Source organism: Haliotis rubra, unplaced genomic scaffold (genome assembly GCF_003918875.1).
Source record: "Haliotis rubra isolate DU_JTF1 unplaced genomic scaffold, ASM391887v1 Scf618, whole genome shotgun sequence".
Classification (NCBI taxonomy): domain Eukaryota; kingdom Metazoa; phylum Mollusca; class Gastropoda; order Lepetellida; family Haliotidae; genus Haliotis; species Haliotis rubra.
The window spans coordinates 168,512-186,478 of NW_025767322.1; the positions used below are offsets into that span (position 1 = coordinate 168,512).

The window sequence follows — 17,967 nt, forward strand, 5'->3', positions numbered from 1 at the left end:
TTGACAATGAAACCCATGTTATCCCATATAATTTCGTTACATTTCTATCATCGTGTAAGAAACAGATCTGTAATAAATGTAAGAGGTAAATGCAATATCTGTTATTAGGCATTGCGGGAATAAAACCATGTAAATGTATTTTCTTCTCAATTATATTATATATTCCTGCTGTGAATCACAGTTCTGTAACAAATTTATTCACATTATTCTCTTCAGTGGAAGTGGAAAGTGTTCCCATGTACTGGCACTTGTCCTGATACTGGAAGGCTGGAAGATATCAGGCTATCAAGCCATTCCTTTCACAGCCCTCTTCCACTAGCCTGCCTCAGCAGTGGGATAAACCAAGGTGACCAAAGACTGAATCTGAAGCAGTGTCACAGATAATTATTGCCAGGCCTGGAAATCTTAATAGGACAAGGAGACCTGTGATGGCCACATTCAATGACAACAGTAGATGTTATTATATACTTAAAGTTTTATTTCAGATTCTGAACTTGTTTTGTGAAAATGATGTATCATAATTCAAGCATTATCTATATGACATTTTTACTCCATGATCATCAGATATTTCCAAGGTAGAAAATACTCATCACAGTTTAGAAAGCAATATCAGATGACTATTGAGCAGTTGTTTGCATAAATATTACAGTTCAGTTAGAACACATGGCACCCTCAACATACTTGTTTCAATTTGAGGTTAAGCTGTAAAACAGCCTTATTCCCTCCCTTGTATGAAACTAAGTGTGAATAAACAGGCTTCTTCTCTTTACAGGCACCCCTAATTCGACCAATCGTGGTTCCAAAGATGGAGGACAGGTGCGGAGATGTCACATTTTCCAAAGATGACAACTTACCCGAACTGGATTCAATTGCAACTTTAAAACATTAGTGGAAAGAGTTAGAACTTTCAGTTGACGAGTCCCATAATTTAGAAAAAAATACAAGATCTCAAAGCAAGTCTGATTTGTGGTACAAAGCGAGGAAAGGGCGAATTACTGCTTCAAACGTTAGTCTGCTTATGACTCGCAAAACACAAATCAATGACACATTTATCAGAAACACCTTTGACAAAAAGAAAATTTCCTCCAATCCAACAACTTATGGGAATTCTAATGAGAAAATAGCTAAACAAATGTACATGAAAAAACCCTCAAAATCATCTTCATGACATTGGCTTTGTTGTAAACCCATCTATTCCATTTATAGGAGCCACCCCTGATGCTATAGTGTGTGACACTTCTGTTTCTGGTATTGTGGAAATTAAGTGTCCTTATGCTGTAAGGGACTTGACCATTAATGAAGCCTCCTGTATGACTGGGGTTTTTTTTGGAAAAAAGAAGGAAAATATTACAACTTGAAGAGAGGTGATAGGCATTGGTATCAGGACCAGGGCCAGCTACTTGTAACTGGGGCACCATTTGTGACTTTGTAACCTACACCAGACAAGACTTTAACATTGAACGGATATATCCAGATAGGAATACCTTGAGGACTATGTTTGAAACTCTGTCACAAACGTATGTCAATCACTTCAAACCATACTTTGCAAGGAAACAAACTTCATAAAAAAATTACCCATGGTGTCACTTTGTTGGACAAGAATATCAGATTCCTGCAGCATGTTTGTAGGCTCTGGATGTTCCATATCCATCTGATTTGGTGAATCAGAAATACCAGTACCATGATTACATCTGAAAAAGAAGAGGAAGACCAAATTATCTTATACCTGAACTTTAAATGTATTTCAGCCTTTAAATGGTTAAAATCTTTGTCGATTTCCTAGAACGTCTTGATTACCTATCAGGACTATTTATGCCTGGATTAACTTTTCTAATATATGTATTTTTTCTTATCCTGACTCATGCTAATGGCTTGTCTTCTTGTTCTTTGCGAACACAGTGGAACACTTGTATCTCCCAATTGAAGTTCCCTTCAATGTAAAATCACTAATTAGTACTCACCACAAGTTATCTTTCCCCTCGCAAACGCTGGAACGAGGGCCCCACCTCCCGCCATGTGCCTCACTCTCTCCTTCTTCGCCCAGTGAGCAGGACGTGAGAGCGCCTGTGTCTCCCTACACACTATATCCTTTAATTATATTTAGTTTGTTACATCTTATATTCATCTATACAGGTGTAACTAGTATCCTTATTCAACATGCATTGATATTTATTCGTGTTTCTGCTGCTTTATTCACAGTTCGCCGTGTTTGCTCAGCAGATTGCGTTAATGAAAATCTGCACTGTTTGTAAATTACGTTACTCTGCTGCCGATCCGCATTTAGTATGCCCTAGTTGTACAACTCCATGCTCTATTGTTTCACGCTGCAAATTATGTATTAATTTGTCTAATTCTGCCTTTGATAAATATTTATATTCCGTCTTGAGACGGGCTGCAGATAGATCTCGGAAACAACCTTCAGTCATGGCTAATAAATCAGAGTCAGATATACCCTGTCAACTGTTGGCGGACGACCCTCTACTGTCTGGTGTTCTGCCTGAGTTACCTTCGAGGCGTGGGGACGCAGTCCGCTATATCCAAGAAGCGACCTGCATCCCAAGACATTCCATCATCACAGTCTAAGACTAGAAGAGCTTCCACGCCGTCACAACGCATTCGAAACCCCAGGGCTACAGCTTCGTCGAAAGGGAAATCCACCTCAAGGCTACTAAAAACTTTTCTTCTGACATTCTTCCTGTTTCAGAATTGTGTTTATATGATGATGACATTCCTATTATCATTCCAGATGTACGGCATAACAGCTTACCAGTATCGGCTACCGTCACTTCAGCGCAGATCAACATGCAGCCAGAGATGCCTACGCTGGCGCCTGAGATTATAACTGAGGGTCCCGTCACTATCACAGAGAGGACAGCCTAAACGCCAGCGTGACCGGCCCCAGACGACCTGGTCAACCAGATCATGATGTGGATGGAAGTGTGGTAGGATGGGTACAGTTTTCAAGTCCCGTGGAAGTTTTGTGATGAAAGCAAGACATTGTGTTATTTGTATTCATCAGACATCGTAGTTAAATAAAAGTTTGGTTCCAAGTTGAAATATGGTGCAAATAGTAATTTTGAGCACTGTACAAAATGGTTGTGGAAAAGGTTGCTAAAAGGTCAGAAGGTCATAGTGGGCGAGTTGAATATTTTAAAGTTTAAGGTTATTAACTTTATCCAAGTGTGTTCTCCATTTCATGAAATATTTTATTTAAAAAAAAAAGTTTTTAATTAAAACAAAATGAAAATAATGAACACTCCCTATCTCAAAATGGCAGCTATCAGACGAATTTAAGCAGATGTAGGTTTTGTGCATTTTGTAAGTATATTATTGCTTCAGTTTATCAAATCAATGTAAATCCAGCTATTAATAAAAATGAAAGAACAGTTATGTATGTATGAAACTAAAAGAGATGTCTATTTCTGTTTGATGAGACTGTCAGTAAGGGAGCAGTCCTAATTTCAAAATGTAGTTGGTCAATATCAAATTATCCGTTATCCAATTCTTATTAATACGTTTAAAATTTTCCTTCTAAAAGCAGAGTTCTTTGAAAATAGATACGAATATAATGAAATGATGGGGAGAAAACATTATTTCTGCTTCACACTCTCTCAATTAAATCCCTTGAAATAATTTTGAAGTCATCGGATCGGATCATTCTAAAATAGTTATAATCTTTGAAAAAAAATATATACAAATAAATGTAGGGGAGAAATCCTTTTTTTATCAGCAGCATAGGAGAAGGCACGGTCTCCATATTTAGCTTGTTTGACTTTGGGGATAACAAGAAGGTGCTGATTCCCTGATCTCAGAGATCTAGATGGTGCATAAGCCTGAAGATCTGAGAGGTAGACTGGAGCCATGTTAGTCATGCACTTGTATGCGAGACAGAGGAGTTTAGAAAACGATTCTGTGTTTCACGGGCAGCCAATGGAGGTCCTTTAGAGTTGGTGTGATGTGCTGTTTTCTGGAGATCTGGGAGGTAATGCGAGCAGCTAAATTCTGTATGCACTGGAGTTGGCCAGTGACACAAGATGGAGATCAGCCAAAAGGCCGTTACAGTAGTCCATACGTGGTGTGACTAGGCTGAGGCAGAGAGTTTTGGAGGCATCTTTGGTAAGAACGGTCTGGCCTTACTGATATTGCGAAGATGGAAGTAGCAAGTTTTAGTAACATACTTGACGTGTTCTGTCATACTGAGATCTTGATCGATGACAACACCCAGATCCTTGACAGTGGAAGAAAGTGGAATGGTTGCTCCACAGACAGACGCACTAGTATTGTCACATTGCTTGAGTTTTCCAGCCTGTCCCAGAAGAATGGACTCTGTTTTCTCTTTATTTAATTTCAAGGCATTTGATGACATCCATGCATATCTTCTGGCAACAGTCTGATGTCTGACGGAGAGACGCTCTAGATGACTCTGTGTTTGGTTGAAATAACTTCCACAGCTGCGTGTCATCTTCGTAGTTCTAAGTGGTCAAGGTTGTGGTCTGCTACAATAGAGCCAAAAGGAACAGTATAGAGGGTGAAGAAGATCGGACCAAGCACGGATACTCGAGGGACTCCGGACTCAAGCCTAGATGCGGTTGACATAGACTCACCAATAACAACAGTTTGAGTCCTGTCCTGTAGATAAGGAGCCAGCCATGATAAAGCTGAATCCTTCATTCAAAGTTCTGTATCAAATCTTTTGAGGAGTCTCTGGTGATCTATCGTGTCAAAGGCACTGCTTAGGTCAAGTAATGTGAGCAGGGCCACTTGTACTGTGTCAATACCACATCATAGGTCATTCAGGATCTTCAGCAGAGCCGTCTATGTGCTGTGGTGTGCTCTGTAGGCTGATTGGAACACCTCATAGAGGTTATGCCAGGAAAGGTGTCCCATGAGACGACTGGAGACTGCACGTTCAATGAGCTTGGATATAAATGCTAAGTTTGAAACAGGCCTGTAGTTTTTTTGGATCCGCAGAATCAAGGCTTGATTTCTTCACATGTGGCCTAACTAGAGCTGACTTGAGTACACGTATGACATAACCAGATGAAGTAGAAGAGTGGTAAAAGTACGTCAAGACAGTCATATAGAAGGTCAGTTGGAATCGGATCAAGTGAACAAGTTGTTCTTTTTGCAGATTTCAGTAGTTTAGTAACTTTAGTGTCAGTGAAACTATCAATATGAGTAAGAGGCGTGCCATCAAACATTTTTGGAGGAAAATCAGCTTCAGCCACAGCCATAGAAGACGAAATCTTGTCATGAATGTCTTAGATCTTTTTGTAGAAATATTCCGAAAATGTCTGTGCTGTTGCTTCATTGTCATCAGATGTCGGAAGTGACGATTCCCAGTGTTTACCCAAGATACTGAACAAAAGTTTGAACAGCAACTTTGGACTTGACTCGTTGACTTCAATCTTAGAATTGAGATGTCGATTTGGCTGATGACCATTGTTGAGTGATTTCTGGCTGAAATATACATTTGGTGATGAATCTCCAGGAAATATTTTTTTTTCCATCTGCGTTCTGCTTTCCTCTTGTCTCTTTTATCTTGTCGAACTTCAGGTGTGAAGTCCCAAGCAGATGTTTTAGTGACTGGTATGACTCTGTCCTTCACTGGTGCATGGTTGTCTAGCAGCTCAGATAGAACTCTATTGTATAGCAGAACGAGACTTTCAACATCATATTGTGGCTCAAGTATAAGGTCTGAGTTTAGCAAATTGTCTTTAAAAGTATCCTTATCCAGGGAGCGCATGTTCCTACAGCGAGGAATCTTCACATTTGGACTGGGTATTGAGAGGTCCAAGCTCACAAAGATATGGAAATGATCAGAGAGATGTAGATCCTATACAGATGACACATGCGTCTGAAGCATGGTTAACTATCCAGTCCAGAGTGTGTCCACCTCTGTGGCTTGCCTCTGACACAAGTTGTACACAGTTGTGGACTTCAAGAAGATTAAGTATTCGTTTAGTGTCATGGTTATCCTTGTTGTCAAAATGGAAATTGAAGTCGCCTACGATGATAAGAGCTACTTCGTCAACTTTTCCAGTTGCCGAGACGGTGCCGAGCAGTAATTGCTGCCAATGGTGGCCATACAAAGTACTTTGACGCCATCCTGTGGACTCAAGTAAACAGAAACACAACAGTAAAGGCTTTGTCTATAGACGTTTGAATTTCACCTTTTTACCATTGGGATTGCATGAAATAATTGCTCTTAAACTAGCATAAAGGAATTCTTTTGAAAATGGCTTATGCGTTTCTTACTTTGAAGAGTATATTTCTGGATCGCAGTTTCATGTAAAGACCTCATCTATAGTTCATAAACAGGGTAAGAAGTACATTCCTTTTTCATATTGTACTAATTCTATATAAAATATGCTTTGTGCAGAAATGGGGGTTTTATTCATCATTATGACTTTTAGAGCTAAAAATAACTCTTTTATGTAAATTTAAGACTAAAAGCAACCTAAAACGATCTGGTGACTTACAGGATATGAGAAATATATTCCTTAACCAAATATGGATGGTATTTGATGTTAAAACCATTGTTCAATTCCGGGGTTTTGCAACTTTTTCAGTTCCCGGTTAAATTTTGGCGGCCATCTTGGATTTTGAGCTAAATATAGCTTTCGCATTAATATTCGGATTGGAACCAAACATTTTTTTAAACTCCTTTAACATATAAACACAACAGAATATATGATTTGCTTTCATCAAAAAACTTTCACGGAATCCCATAAGCTCCTTGACTATGAAGAACACAGAGGTCGTTCGCGAAGCAAGCTCCTATATAATGATTCGGACTCTGACTCGATACCTTCCCGAAGGCCATCCTGAAGGCTAAGTGGCTCCAAGTCATCTTCACCCAGAAGATCTAGAAGGGATTCATCGAGAGCATCACGAAGCCACCAGCGTTCGCCGAGAAAGTCTCGTCCAAGGTCTCCCTATACTAGCCACAGTCCGTTCACCACAATCTTCTTGTCGATCTTCCTACAGATCTAGGACTCCACCTCACTCTATTACATGTGATCCTACGTCAGAAGAGGAAGAAGGTATCGTATTCTCGGATGCAGAAATTAGATACTGGATGGTGAATGGATTGGAACTTGCTTCCCGATCTAAGAACAAGAACTCAGCTCATACTTATTTGATGAAGGAAGATGATCACGGACACTATCTCCTTACCTCCTATTGACCCGATAGCAGCGGTTCCAGCTAATCTGGATACAGCCTTTACCAAATCTGAGAAATTCCAATCAACACATTTCCGGTTTTCAAGCGCCAAGAAATTTGCAGGTCACAGTATGGACTCCTTTTCAAGGCTCAAGAGATTGATGACAACTTTAAGTTAATCAGCGATGCCAAGTCCAGGAATTACAGAATGAGGCGATCATAAACTAGCCAAGTTGGATACCATTTCTAGGAGAATGTTTTTGGATTGAATAGATCTAGAACTGTCAATGAAACTCATCACCAAGTTCAAAGATTCTACAGAGGAGGAAGATAGAATGATCTACTGCTCTACTCATGCAGAAAAAGAGACCAACAGTTCCTTACAGATCACTTGTCAGCGCTTACTGCAGCTACTACCATGGCTCGTCGTCAGGGGTCTACTAGCCTCCTGCAATTGGGGTAACCAATTTCACGGAATCCCTCGACGGCTGCCCCATGGTCATCGCCCTACTCTTTGATGGTAACATAGACAAGGTCTCCAAAGGGTGTCTAAGGACTCTAGAGAGGTGCTTATGATCAAGTCAATGGATCGTTAGCGAATGTCATTAAGCAATCATCCTTGAGATACTCTGGCAAGTCTAAATTCTCTGGACTACAGAAAGCACGGGACAAGAAATTGGCTACAGCAAAAGGTCCCAAGGAATCTTTTAAATTAGCCCATACAGCAATTTCAGAGGAGGATCAGCAAGAGGCAGATCATCCAGAGGTTCCCGTGGATTTAGACGATGAAATACAGGTTCGGAACGACTGGAGTCTTCCACCCCCAGCCGTTCCAGTACAACCTTCTCAAGTGGGTGGACGCCTTCAGCTGCACTGGGAAAACTGGGGGTTACTACAAGATCCTTATGTATCCAACATCCTACAGCACGGATATCAAATACAACTCAAGGCCATACCTCCGTTAACAGTCATCCCTCCAAGGTTCGACTTCCAATCGGCACAGCTACCAATGTTAAGAGAAACAGGAGCTACTCTTCTAAACAAACAGGCCTTAGAAGTTCTGGATCAGCGAAACATCGTACCAGGTTTCTACTCCCCAGTTTTCCTAGTGCCCAAGAAAAATTCCAAGGAAAAGTTTCCTCTCATATACAACATGAGCATCTTCAACAGAGACTATCTAAGCAAACTGCCAGCGTTTCGCATGATACACTTACCGCAACTTCGGCACTTAATTTGTCCCAAAGATTACATGGCCAGCATAGATTTGCAAGACGCATATCTACACATTCCGATTCATCCCAATTCAAAGAAATATCTAAGATTTATCCTAGACGGGAAACATTACCAATGGAAAGTACTTCCCTTCGGAATCTCATCGACCCCTTGGGTTTTCACAAGAGTGACGAAGCCTATTGTCTCATACCTATATCGTCAAGGTCTTCGCAGCGCATTTTACCTAGACGACAGGAAATAAGTGGATCCAGATCCACAGCGTCTCAGACTACAGCTGAACTTTATAATCAAGTTACTAACACAACTAGGATGGTTAGTAAATCTACTCAAGTCGGACCTAGAACCAACGCAAGATCTGCAATTTCTAGGTATCACGATTTCTAACAGCCCAGAATCGTATAGTAGTCCCGGAGGACAGATGGATCAAGATCCAACAGTTAATCCCACAAGCCTTACTCTCTCCGCTACCACTACGACAGTGGCAGATCCTATTGGGACTACTCACATCAGCTCAAGACTTGACAGTCAGAGGCAGGCTTCAATTACGTCCGTTACAGGTCCTCATCAATGCGCATCTTGAGGACCCTCTACCGTTCAGTCTACCAGATCACGTCAAACCTCATCTACTCTGGTGGACCAAGAGATTGAATGTTTGCGTAGGCGTCTCCTTAATAGAGCCGGAATCGGAAACACATCTCTACGTAGACGCGTCACTACCTGGTTGGGGAGCCCACCTCGCCAACAGGACAGCATCAGGCCTATGGAGCAATCAAGAGAGCATAAATCTGCTAGAGATGCAAGCAGTCATAAACGCCATAAGTCACTGGAGCAACCTACTACAGAACGCTCAGTTGATGATTCACACAGACAATTCGACAGTGGCGTTTTATGTGAACAAACAAGGCTCAACAAGATCACCGAACCTACTGTCTCTATGTTTCCGATTATTCGATCTAATCGACAATCTAAACATACATGTCAGAGCTTGCCACATTCAGGAGCAAAGAATGTATTAGCAGGCGGCTCTCTCGGCCACACCTACCCGCCCGACAGAATGGATGCTCCACACAGAGATATTCAATCAAATAATCATGGAAATAGGATCTCCACTAGTAGACCTATTCTCACTCGATTCAACAAACAACTGACAACGTTCGTGTCGCCAGTTCCAGACCCACTAGCATGGGCAACGGACGCACTAAGCATATCGTGGGAGGGACTCAACGCGTACACTTTCCCACCACCAGCGTTAATCCCACAAGTCTTACGGAAAATCAGTCAAACACAGAGCCTCCATCTGATTTTAGTCGTGCCCTACTGGCCAGTGAGAACGTGGTTTCCAAATCTTATTTAAGAAATCGGACAACCAATTCTACAACTTCCAGAACGCTCGAATCTATTGATACATCCGCACACCAAACAAGCGCACGGAAAACCAGAAGTATTCCAACTTCACTTATGGATTGTGTCAAGGCATGTCTGAATAAAGAGGTTATTCAGCCAGAAGCGGCAAAAGCAGTCACGCTTGCCCTGCGTAACTCAACTCGCATAACTTATCGATGACAAATGGCACAGTTTTGTCAATTATGCTGCAAAGAAAGGATTTACAGCCAGATATGCTACTCATCCTCAAGTGGCGGACTACTTATGTTATCTACGACAAACTAAGAATCTAAAAGGCTCAACCTTGTCCACTTATCTTGCAGCAATAAGCTCTGTCATAACTATGAGAACGGGCGTCAAGTTAACAAAAAACCCAGAGTTACTCGCCTTGCTACAAGCATTCCGATTGGAGGATCAAAAACGGAAGTTTCACGCTCCAGCTTGGGATCTAAATATAGTGCTCCAACACCTCACAAGTGTGGCTTATGAACCGTTAGAATCTACATTGTTTGAATCACTGACTCAGAAAACATTGTTCCTGTTAGCACTAGCTACGGCTGCCAGGATGTCAGAGATTCACGCATTGGATTACGAGAGAACACGCTTTGATGATATTCATAACATTGTTCATCTGGGACTACGCTGGGATTTTATAGCTAAGAACCAATTGCCAGGTCAACCAGACAGATTATTCCACGTCCCAGCTCTCTCATCCATACTTGGACCTCATGATACGATGGATCTATCACTATGCCCAGTAAGAGCACTGAAAATATATCTCCCAACGATCCAAACAGAGGAGAGCAAAATTCAAGAGATTATTTATCCCTCTATCTACAGCTACGCAGACGGAAGTCTCACGTACTACTATCTCGATTTGGATCAGAACTGTCATACTATGTGCCTACAAGGCTGCAGGACTCAACCCTCCAAGAGCATCTAATCCTCATGAAATTAGAGAGCTAGCATCAACACTTGCTCTACACGGCAACTGCTCTTTGAATACCATAATGGAGGGTTGTTTCTGGAGATCCGATATGGTGGTTGCCAACCACTATCTGAGAGATATCACCACCGAGGACGTCTCAGGTATCCACCATTTCGGTCCCATGGTCCTCGCTCAACAGTTGACAGTTCCTCCCAGTGTTCCTGGTTAGGCGCTTCCTCCCGGTGTTACTGGCTTAGGGTTTCCTCCTGGACTCTCGGTTCAGCGCTTACTCATATTGACTTTGGTTCAGCGCTTGCTCCCGGTGTTCCCAGTTCGGTGCTTCATCACGGTGCTTTTAGTTCAGCGCTCACTCACAGTCTTCCTGGTTCAGCGCTTACCTACAGTATTACCGGCTCAACGCTTACTCCTGGGGTTCCTGGGTCGACGCTCACTCATGGTGCTCCAGGTTCAGCGCTTACTCATGGTGTTCCCGGTTCAGTGCTGCCTCATAGTTCACTAACTTCTGTATTGACTCATGGTACAACGCTTCCTCAGGTTTCAGCGCTTACTGCCAGGTGTCGACTTCGGCGCTAGGACCACTCAGTTCAGCTCTGGAGTTCAATGCACAGGATCCTACGTCTAGGCTTTCTGTTTAGTTCCCAACAACGTGATATTATCATCCACTGGAAGGGGGACTTAATCCAGAGACGCTGCCAATTGAGTGATACACGGTCGAGGTGGGAACATGATGGAAAATTACCTGGCTTCATTTCAAAATGGATAATAAATCTCCCGAGGAAGTACTACGCTGTATACGGAGGCTATCGGCAATCCTGACGAGTAGTTCAGGTGTGTCAACAACATCCATGCTACCATCCGATTGGGACGTACCATCCGAAGATAGAGACGATGTCATTGAACGATGAACCTGCTCTAAAGGTAGAACTGGAGTAGTCGCAGGTCTTGATGACTGATTAACAGAGGAGGATACTGGCGCCTCATGCCGTACGCTGACGCTACCGCTAACACAAGGCATCAAAGTCAACAAGTGGCAGGGCTTGGTCTATCATAGATCGCGCCTGTCACATCAACGTTCTGGAGTTCAGGGCAGTGATTTTGGCAATCAGTCACTGGCATGATGTCCTACGAGCAACTTCCCTCATGGTCAGATCGGACAACGCAGCAGTGGTTTGGCATATCAACAGAATGGGGTCAACGGGGTCACCACAGCTTCTACAGTGGACTCAACAGTTCTTGGATCTGGTTGACTTTCTCAACATCATGGTATGAGCCAACCACTTTCTGGGGGTGAAGAATGTCATCATAGATGCCCTGTCCCGACTGAGTCGTCCTTCTCCAATGGAATGGAAATTACATCCTCAGGTGTTTCAAACCTTCTGCCTTCCAATGACTTCTCCGACAGTAGACCTCTTCGCCACGAGGTTCAACCATCAGCTGCTTTGGTTTGTGTCACCGATATCGGACCTTTTGGCTTGGGACCTCGAGGCTCTAGCCATCCCGTCGGAAGACCTGAATGCTTACGCGTTTCCGCCAGTGGCCCTTTTTCCTCGCATTCTAGGGAACTGTGAGCAACACGGAGGTTGACTCTACTTTGCTCGCGCCCTACTGACCGGCCAGAAGTTGGTTTGTAGATCTTCAAGACCTAGCCGAACCAGATCCCGTACCGCTTCCCTATCGACCCGATCTACTGGTTCATCCGCACTTCCACCAACTACATTGGTCCCTGTTGATGCTCCATCTGCATTTGGCACATCTACATCAATCCTTAACGGCTAACGGTTATTCGAAGCGGGTTGCTACTGCCATTACAACAGCATCATCGCACTTTCTACAAGGTCACTTTACGAGGACAAGTGGGAAAGTTTTAAGCATACTGCAGGAAGAAGGGCATCTCATCCCCCACTACGGCATCCCCGCAGATGGTGGCAGATTATCTTCAGCATCTCCGAACTGCCAGGGAACTCAGAGGTTCTACACGTCTACCTACGTGGCTGCTCTTAACACGGTTATTGCAACGGCCTTGGGTGTGAAGATTTCCACTGTCCATGAACTCCAGTCTCTCCTAGGTCTTTCAAACTGGCTGACCAATCCTGGAAGTTCCGGCCTCCAGCTTGGGATATCTCTGTTGTACTTGCTCATCTCACGTCAGCTGAATATGAACCTCTGGAGGAGAAGATTTCGAACATGTCTCCTTTGAGATCTTTTCTCTTGGCCTTGGCTGCAGCTGCCCGTATCTCCGAGTTGCATGCTCTTGATGTTTCTCGGGTATGGTTTGGAAGGTCTAGACATGCCAGAGTTTTCCTTGGTTTGCGGTGGGATTTCCTTGCCAAAAATCAGGTACCAAGACAGCCGGATTGCAAATCACGATCCCACCTTTGTCTACCATGTTGAGCCCAGAAGACACTGAAGATCTTTCCTAATGCCCAGTTCGAGCATTGAGGATTTATCTAGCTTCCTCGCAGGATCGTCGAAGACTACGTAAGAGACTGTTCATCCCTATATCTACTGCCTCCACCCGGAAGTCTCCTGTACTACCTTGGCTTTTTGGATGAAAACTACGATCCTGAGTGCCTACACCTTTGCTGACCTACCTCCACCAGCAACGGCCAAGCCTCATGAGACCCGAGCTCTTGCGTCATCCATGTCGAGAAGACTATGAGGCAAGTCCTGTACTACATGCAGAGATGGTCGACATTCCACTTACTGACCTCTACTCTTCAGTGAAGTGTTGATTCCAATTACCTGTGTGGTTTTCGAAGCGTTCTGCTCCTAAGTCCTTCCTCACCTTTGGTAAGTTAGGGAGATTGGTACTGAACGTTAAACTAGTTGAGCAACCGGGCTCTTTCACCACCTTCCAGCATGTGTCTGTGGGGGGTAGTTTCGAAGCAGGGACTGGCAAGGTCCTCGACTTTAATTCACTGGGCTCACCTGATAAGTCGCGGGTCGGCGGGGCCGACTTGCCAAACTGCACCCTTTTGCTTGTCAAAAGTTGCAGCTGAAAACCACATTAATTCAGGAGCCTCCACTCCCTAGAGTTTTTGTGCTGTGTAAGCCAAGGGGTTAACCACCTGAAGAAACCCATCTCAAGTTTTGCGTTTGCTTGGTGCTTTCTCCTGGCCTCCTTGGGTTATGCGTTTTTCCTGGTGGTAGTAGTAACAGGGTAATCTGCTATTCCACCTACCAACCGTGGGATTATGCATACCGTGAGATAGGATAAGTTTAAAAATTTGAAAATTTTATAATAAATGGTATATTTATATACTTATCCTATCTCACGCGATAGGACCCACCCAACCTGCCCCACATCACTGATTACTGGAAGCTCCAAGACAAGAATGACAGGTAGAGGTGGTCATGTGATCGTTTGGGTGAGCTGCACGCTTTGGTGGATGATTGACAGGCGTTGATGTCGGGGTGAGGGCAGAGGTCAGGGCGGGTCAGAGGCCAGTTATTATTTGACTTAACTTAGCTGACAGCATGTTTCCACACATGGTCGTAGAAGAGAGAGATGGTGCATACCGTGAGATAAGATAAGTATATAAATATACAATGTGTTATAAAATTTCCAATATTGCCATCTGCTTCCTAGTTTTATTCATCTCCCAGCTGATGAAGGAGTAAGAATATATTCTGAAACTCTGTGCCCGTCAGAGAAATGACAAGTATGAATGGACTAGTTGTATGTGGATATTGGACCATCTGATTCATACATTATCTCTATATTTGAGAAGTCATCTTTTCTGTATGAAATACTAGCGATCTCTGGATAGGGGACTAATTGCTGTGTCTGGCCATGCCATATAATAAACATCTATAAATATGTAAATTAATGTTGTATTTAAACATATTTATAAAAGGACCACTGTCGTTGCTGATCTCAGTGGTTACAGCAAATGTCCATGAAAATTAATGTTGTATTTAAACATATTTATAAAAGGACCACTGTCGTTGCTGATCTCAGTGGTTACAGCAAATGTCCATGTAAATTAATGTTGTATTTAAACATATTTATAAAAGGACCACTGTCGTTGCTGATCTCAGTGGTTACAGCAAATGTCCATGAAAATTAATGTTGTATTTAAACATATTTATAAAAGGACCACTGTCGTTGCTGATCTCAGTGGTTACAGCAAATGTCCATGTAAATTAATGTTGTATTTAAACATATTTATAAAAGGACCACTGTCGTTGCTGATCTCAGTGGTTACAGCAAATGTCCATGTAAATTAATGTTGTATTTAAACATATTTATAAAGGACCACTGTCGCTTGTTGATCTCAGTGGTTACAGCAAATGTCCATGTAAATTAATGTTGTATTTAAACATATATAAAGGACCACTGTCGTTGCTGATCTCAGTGGTTACAGCAAATGTCCATGTAAATTAATGTTGTATTTAAACATATTTATAAAAGGACCACTGTCGTTGCTGATCTCAGTGGTTACAGCAAATGTCCATGTAAATTAATGTTGTATTTAAACATATTTAAAAGAACCACTGTCGTGGCTGATTTCAGTGGTTACAGCAAATGTCCATGTTGATGTATTAATATTCATGATGGATTGTGATCAATAGTTTGAATCCTTCAGAGTTATTGTGTATTATCAATCAATATTATGGGACCTGGGTGAAACACAGGTTTGTCTGGAGCAATTAGATTTTTCTGTCAATATGCACCTGCTGCAGGTGATATCAGTCCTTTCATCATGCTTATATGAATAGAACTTGAGTATGATTGTGATCTTGTGATGCACTTGATACTTCTGTCTTTTCGTAACTACAAAGGATCTAAATGTGTGACATTACCTTTACTAACTTTCTGTGATACTCTCAGAATAAACAAGGATTTGTTTGATTTTTATGTTTCAATGGTTTCTTCGTGTTTAGTGAGCAGTAAGTATAAAGGCAACAATGTTTTACCTGTGTGTTTCAAGAATAACTTTCCTTTTTCTGTAGGGCGGTGGGGTAGCCTAATGGTTAAAGCGTTGGCTCGTCACGCCGAAGACCCGAGTTCGAATCCCCACATGGGCACAATGTGTGAAGCCCATTTCTGGTGTCCCCCGCCGTGATGTAGCTGGAATATTGCTAAAAGCGGCGTAAAACCAAACTCAGTCAGTCAGTCAGTACTTTTTCTGTCGCCCATAAATGGCAAGCGTGGTTTGGGTCGTGGTCTTACTGTCTTTGGATTTTCATTTTGTTCATGTGCAGACGCAAGGTCCGGAAATGTCTTGGAGGGTTTTCCATCAACAAAGTGCTGTAAATAAGCTCGCATTTATTAGTAGATAGAAACGACGAAAAACAACATGGTTGTATCTGAAATCGTATGCTCAAACACAGACATCATCTGTCCTTGAGCATACCACGCGGTGAAACATTAATAACTAACTCGGTGAAAATCGGTGTAAGCTGGTTATATAACAACTAAAAAGCAGTGAAAGTCTACCAAGTCAAAGATTTCTAAATTTACATTAACTTCAACATTGGTTAAGATGTTATTCAATTTTAGTTTCCATACCTTTGTACATACGAAGAAATGTTTTCCTCGGCTGTGGTCACGAAGTATGTCCATGTTCAGTTGATACTTGGGGCGACCACACAAGCGTTTCCATCGTGAAAGTTGTCAAAATTTCTGGCAGGCTTGGGAAATGGAATAAAGGTGATACCACCAGCAAGTCGTTCCGGGTACCGCGTGTCCGAGTTGCAGGTACCCCAGCTACATCTTTTCGCCATGATCAAAACGATGACTGTAAACGTCGATTTATTTTTGAAAAGTCCGCCAGACCGCTGATGTCAGACAAAATGGTGGTCAGCTGTCAGCTGACGGCAGCGCGATACGGATTGACGTTTCTCATTGGTCAGGTCATTTGTTTAATTGACAGGTGGCGATATGTTAATTAGCGCTATCAACCTCAAGTTTAGTTCATATGAATAAACTCGTATTCCAGCCAAGGCCTACATCGTTGAGCACACCTTGGTATAGTGCAAAGTCGTCTAGTTATATGCTGCACTACCTCAAGCTGTGTTTCCTTGTTAATCAAGGATTTGGCATTAACTTGTTTTCGTAATTACTCCCATAAATTTACATCCATGCACTTGGTGTTTTTAGCTGTAGTGTTGCCATTCATATTTAGATAAAATGTTGTGCATATCTCCTGTAATATCATTCTCAGCTATTATTTGAATGTACCCTTTAAAAAATCAGTTATGTTGCATTATACCAACAATGAATACAATCTTTTTGTAGTCTTGTCATTTTTTTTACCATGTTCATGTATTTTCTATGTATTTACAGCTGAAAGGGCTTTGGACACGATGAACTTTGATACTATCAAGGTAGACCAATCAGAATAATGTGGTTCTCAACGTGACCCTTCCTTGAGAAAGTCTGCTGTCTTGCGATGCGAATGAGTACGTATTATGAGCAAATGAATGTGAAACACTGTTTGTACTATTAGCTCCAAAATATTCTATTTTAACCATATTTTAAATTTTTCCTTATCCTGACTCATGCTCTTTTGCTTGTCTTCTTCTTCTTGCGAACATAGTGGAAACACTTGTATCTCCTAATTGAAGCTCCCTTCAATGTATAATCACTAATTAATACTCACCATGACTTGCCTCCCTTTGTCCCAGCGCGGGAAAGGTGGCGCCACCCTCTGGCCACATGCTTCACTCTCTCCTTCGCCCAGTGAGCAGGATGTGAGAGCACCTGTGTCTCCTTGCACACTATATCCTTTGATTATTCTTAGTTTATTACCTCTTATTCCTTACTAAAGAGGTGTAGCTAGTATCCTTTAACAATATGTATTGATTATTACTCGTAATTCTACTGTTTATTCACGGTTTTCCGTGATTGTTCAGCCTAGTTTACGTGGATGAAAATCTGTACTGTTTGTAGATTACGTTTTCTGCTGCTGATCCGCATTTAATATGTCCTAGCTGTACTACGCCTTGTGCGTTTACTTCGCGTTGCAGTTATTGTATTAATTTATCCATTTCTGCATTTAACAAATATCGTTTTGCGTCTTGAGGCGTGCAGCAGATAGATCACGTAAACAAGCCTTAGGCATGGCGATACATCGGACCCTCTAGCCAGTCAACTGCTGTCGGACTGACCCCCTCCGTCTGGTGTTCGCTAGAGATTCCTTCGGAGGAGGGCGTGGGATGCAGTCCGCCGTCTCAAGAAGCGTCCTGCTTCCCCAGACATCCGTCTTCGCAGCAGAAGTCTAAGAGGG

The 17,967-nt window shown here is 42.4% G+C and overlaps 1 protein-coding gene across 1 annotated transcript; it reads right to left on the reverse strand.

Annotated features, from left to right (window-relative positions):
• Positions 1-1,425: 1,425 nt before the first annotated feature.
• Positions 1,426-16,411, reverse strand: LOC124256104. The gene is made up of 4 exons (XM_046690046.1): positions 16,248-16,411; positions 15,860-15,986; positions 15,653-15,677; positions 1,426-1,691 (listed from the first exon to the last, which is right to left on the reverse strand). The coding sequence occupies exons 1-4, from the start codon at positions 16,299-16,301 to the stop codon at positions 1,532-1,534; spliced, it is 366 nt and encodes a 121-aa protein (XP_046546002.1). The 5' UTR covers positions 16,302-16,411; the 3' UTR covers positions 1,426-1,531.
• Between the last annotated feature and the right edge of the window lie 1,556 nt (positions 16,412-17,967).

Excerpts from the sequence above, each read along its gene's own strand:
- LOC124256104 (XM_046690046.1), bottom strand. The coding sequence starts at position 16,301 with ATGGACATACTTCGTGACCACAGCCGAGGAAAACATTTCTTCGTATGT. Across the intron at positions 15,987-16,247 it reads ATTTCTTCGTATGTACAAAG|CACTTTGTTGATGGAAAACC; the intron begins GTATGGAAACTA and ends GCTTATTTACAG. Across the intron at positions 15,678-15,859 it reads ATTTATGGGCGACAGAAAAA|GGAAAGTTATTCTTGAAACA; the intron begins GTACTGACTGAC and ends CCTACAGAAAAA.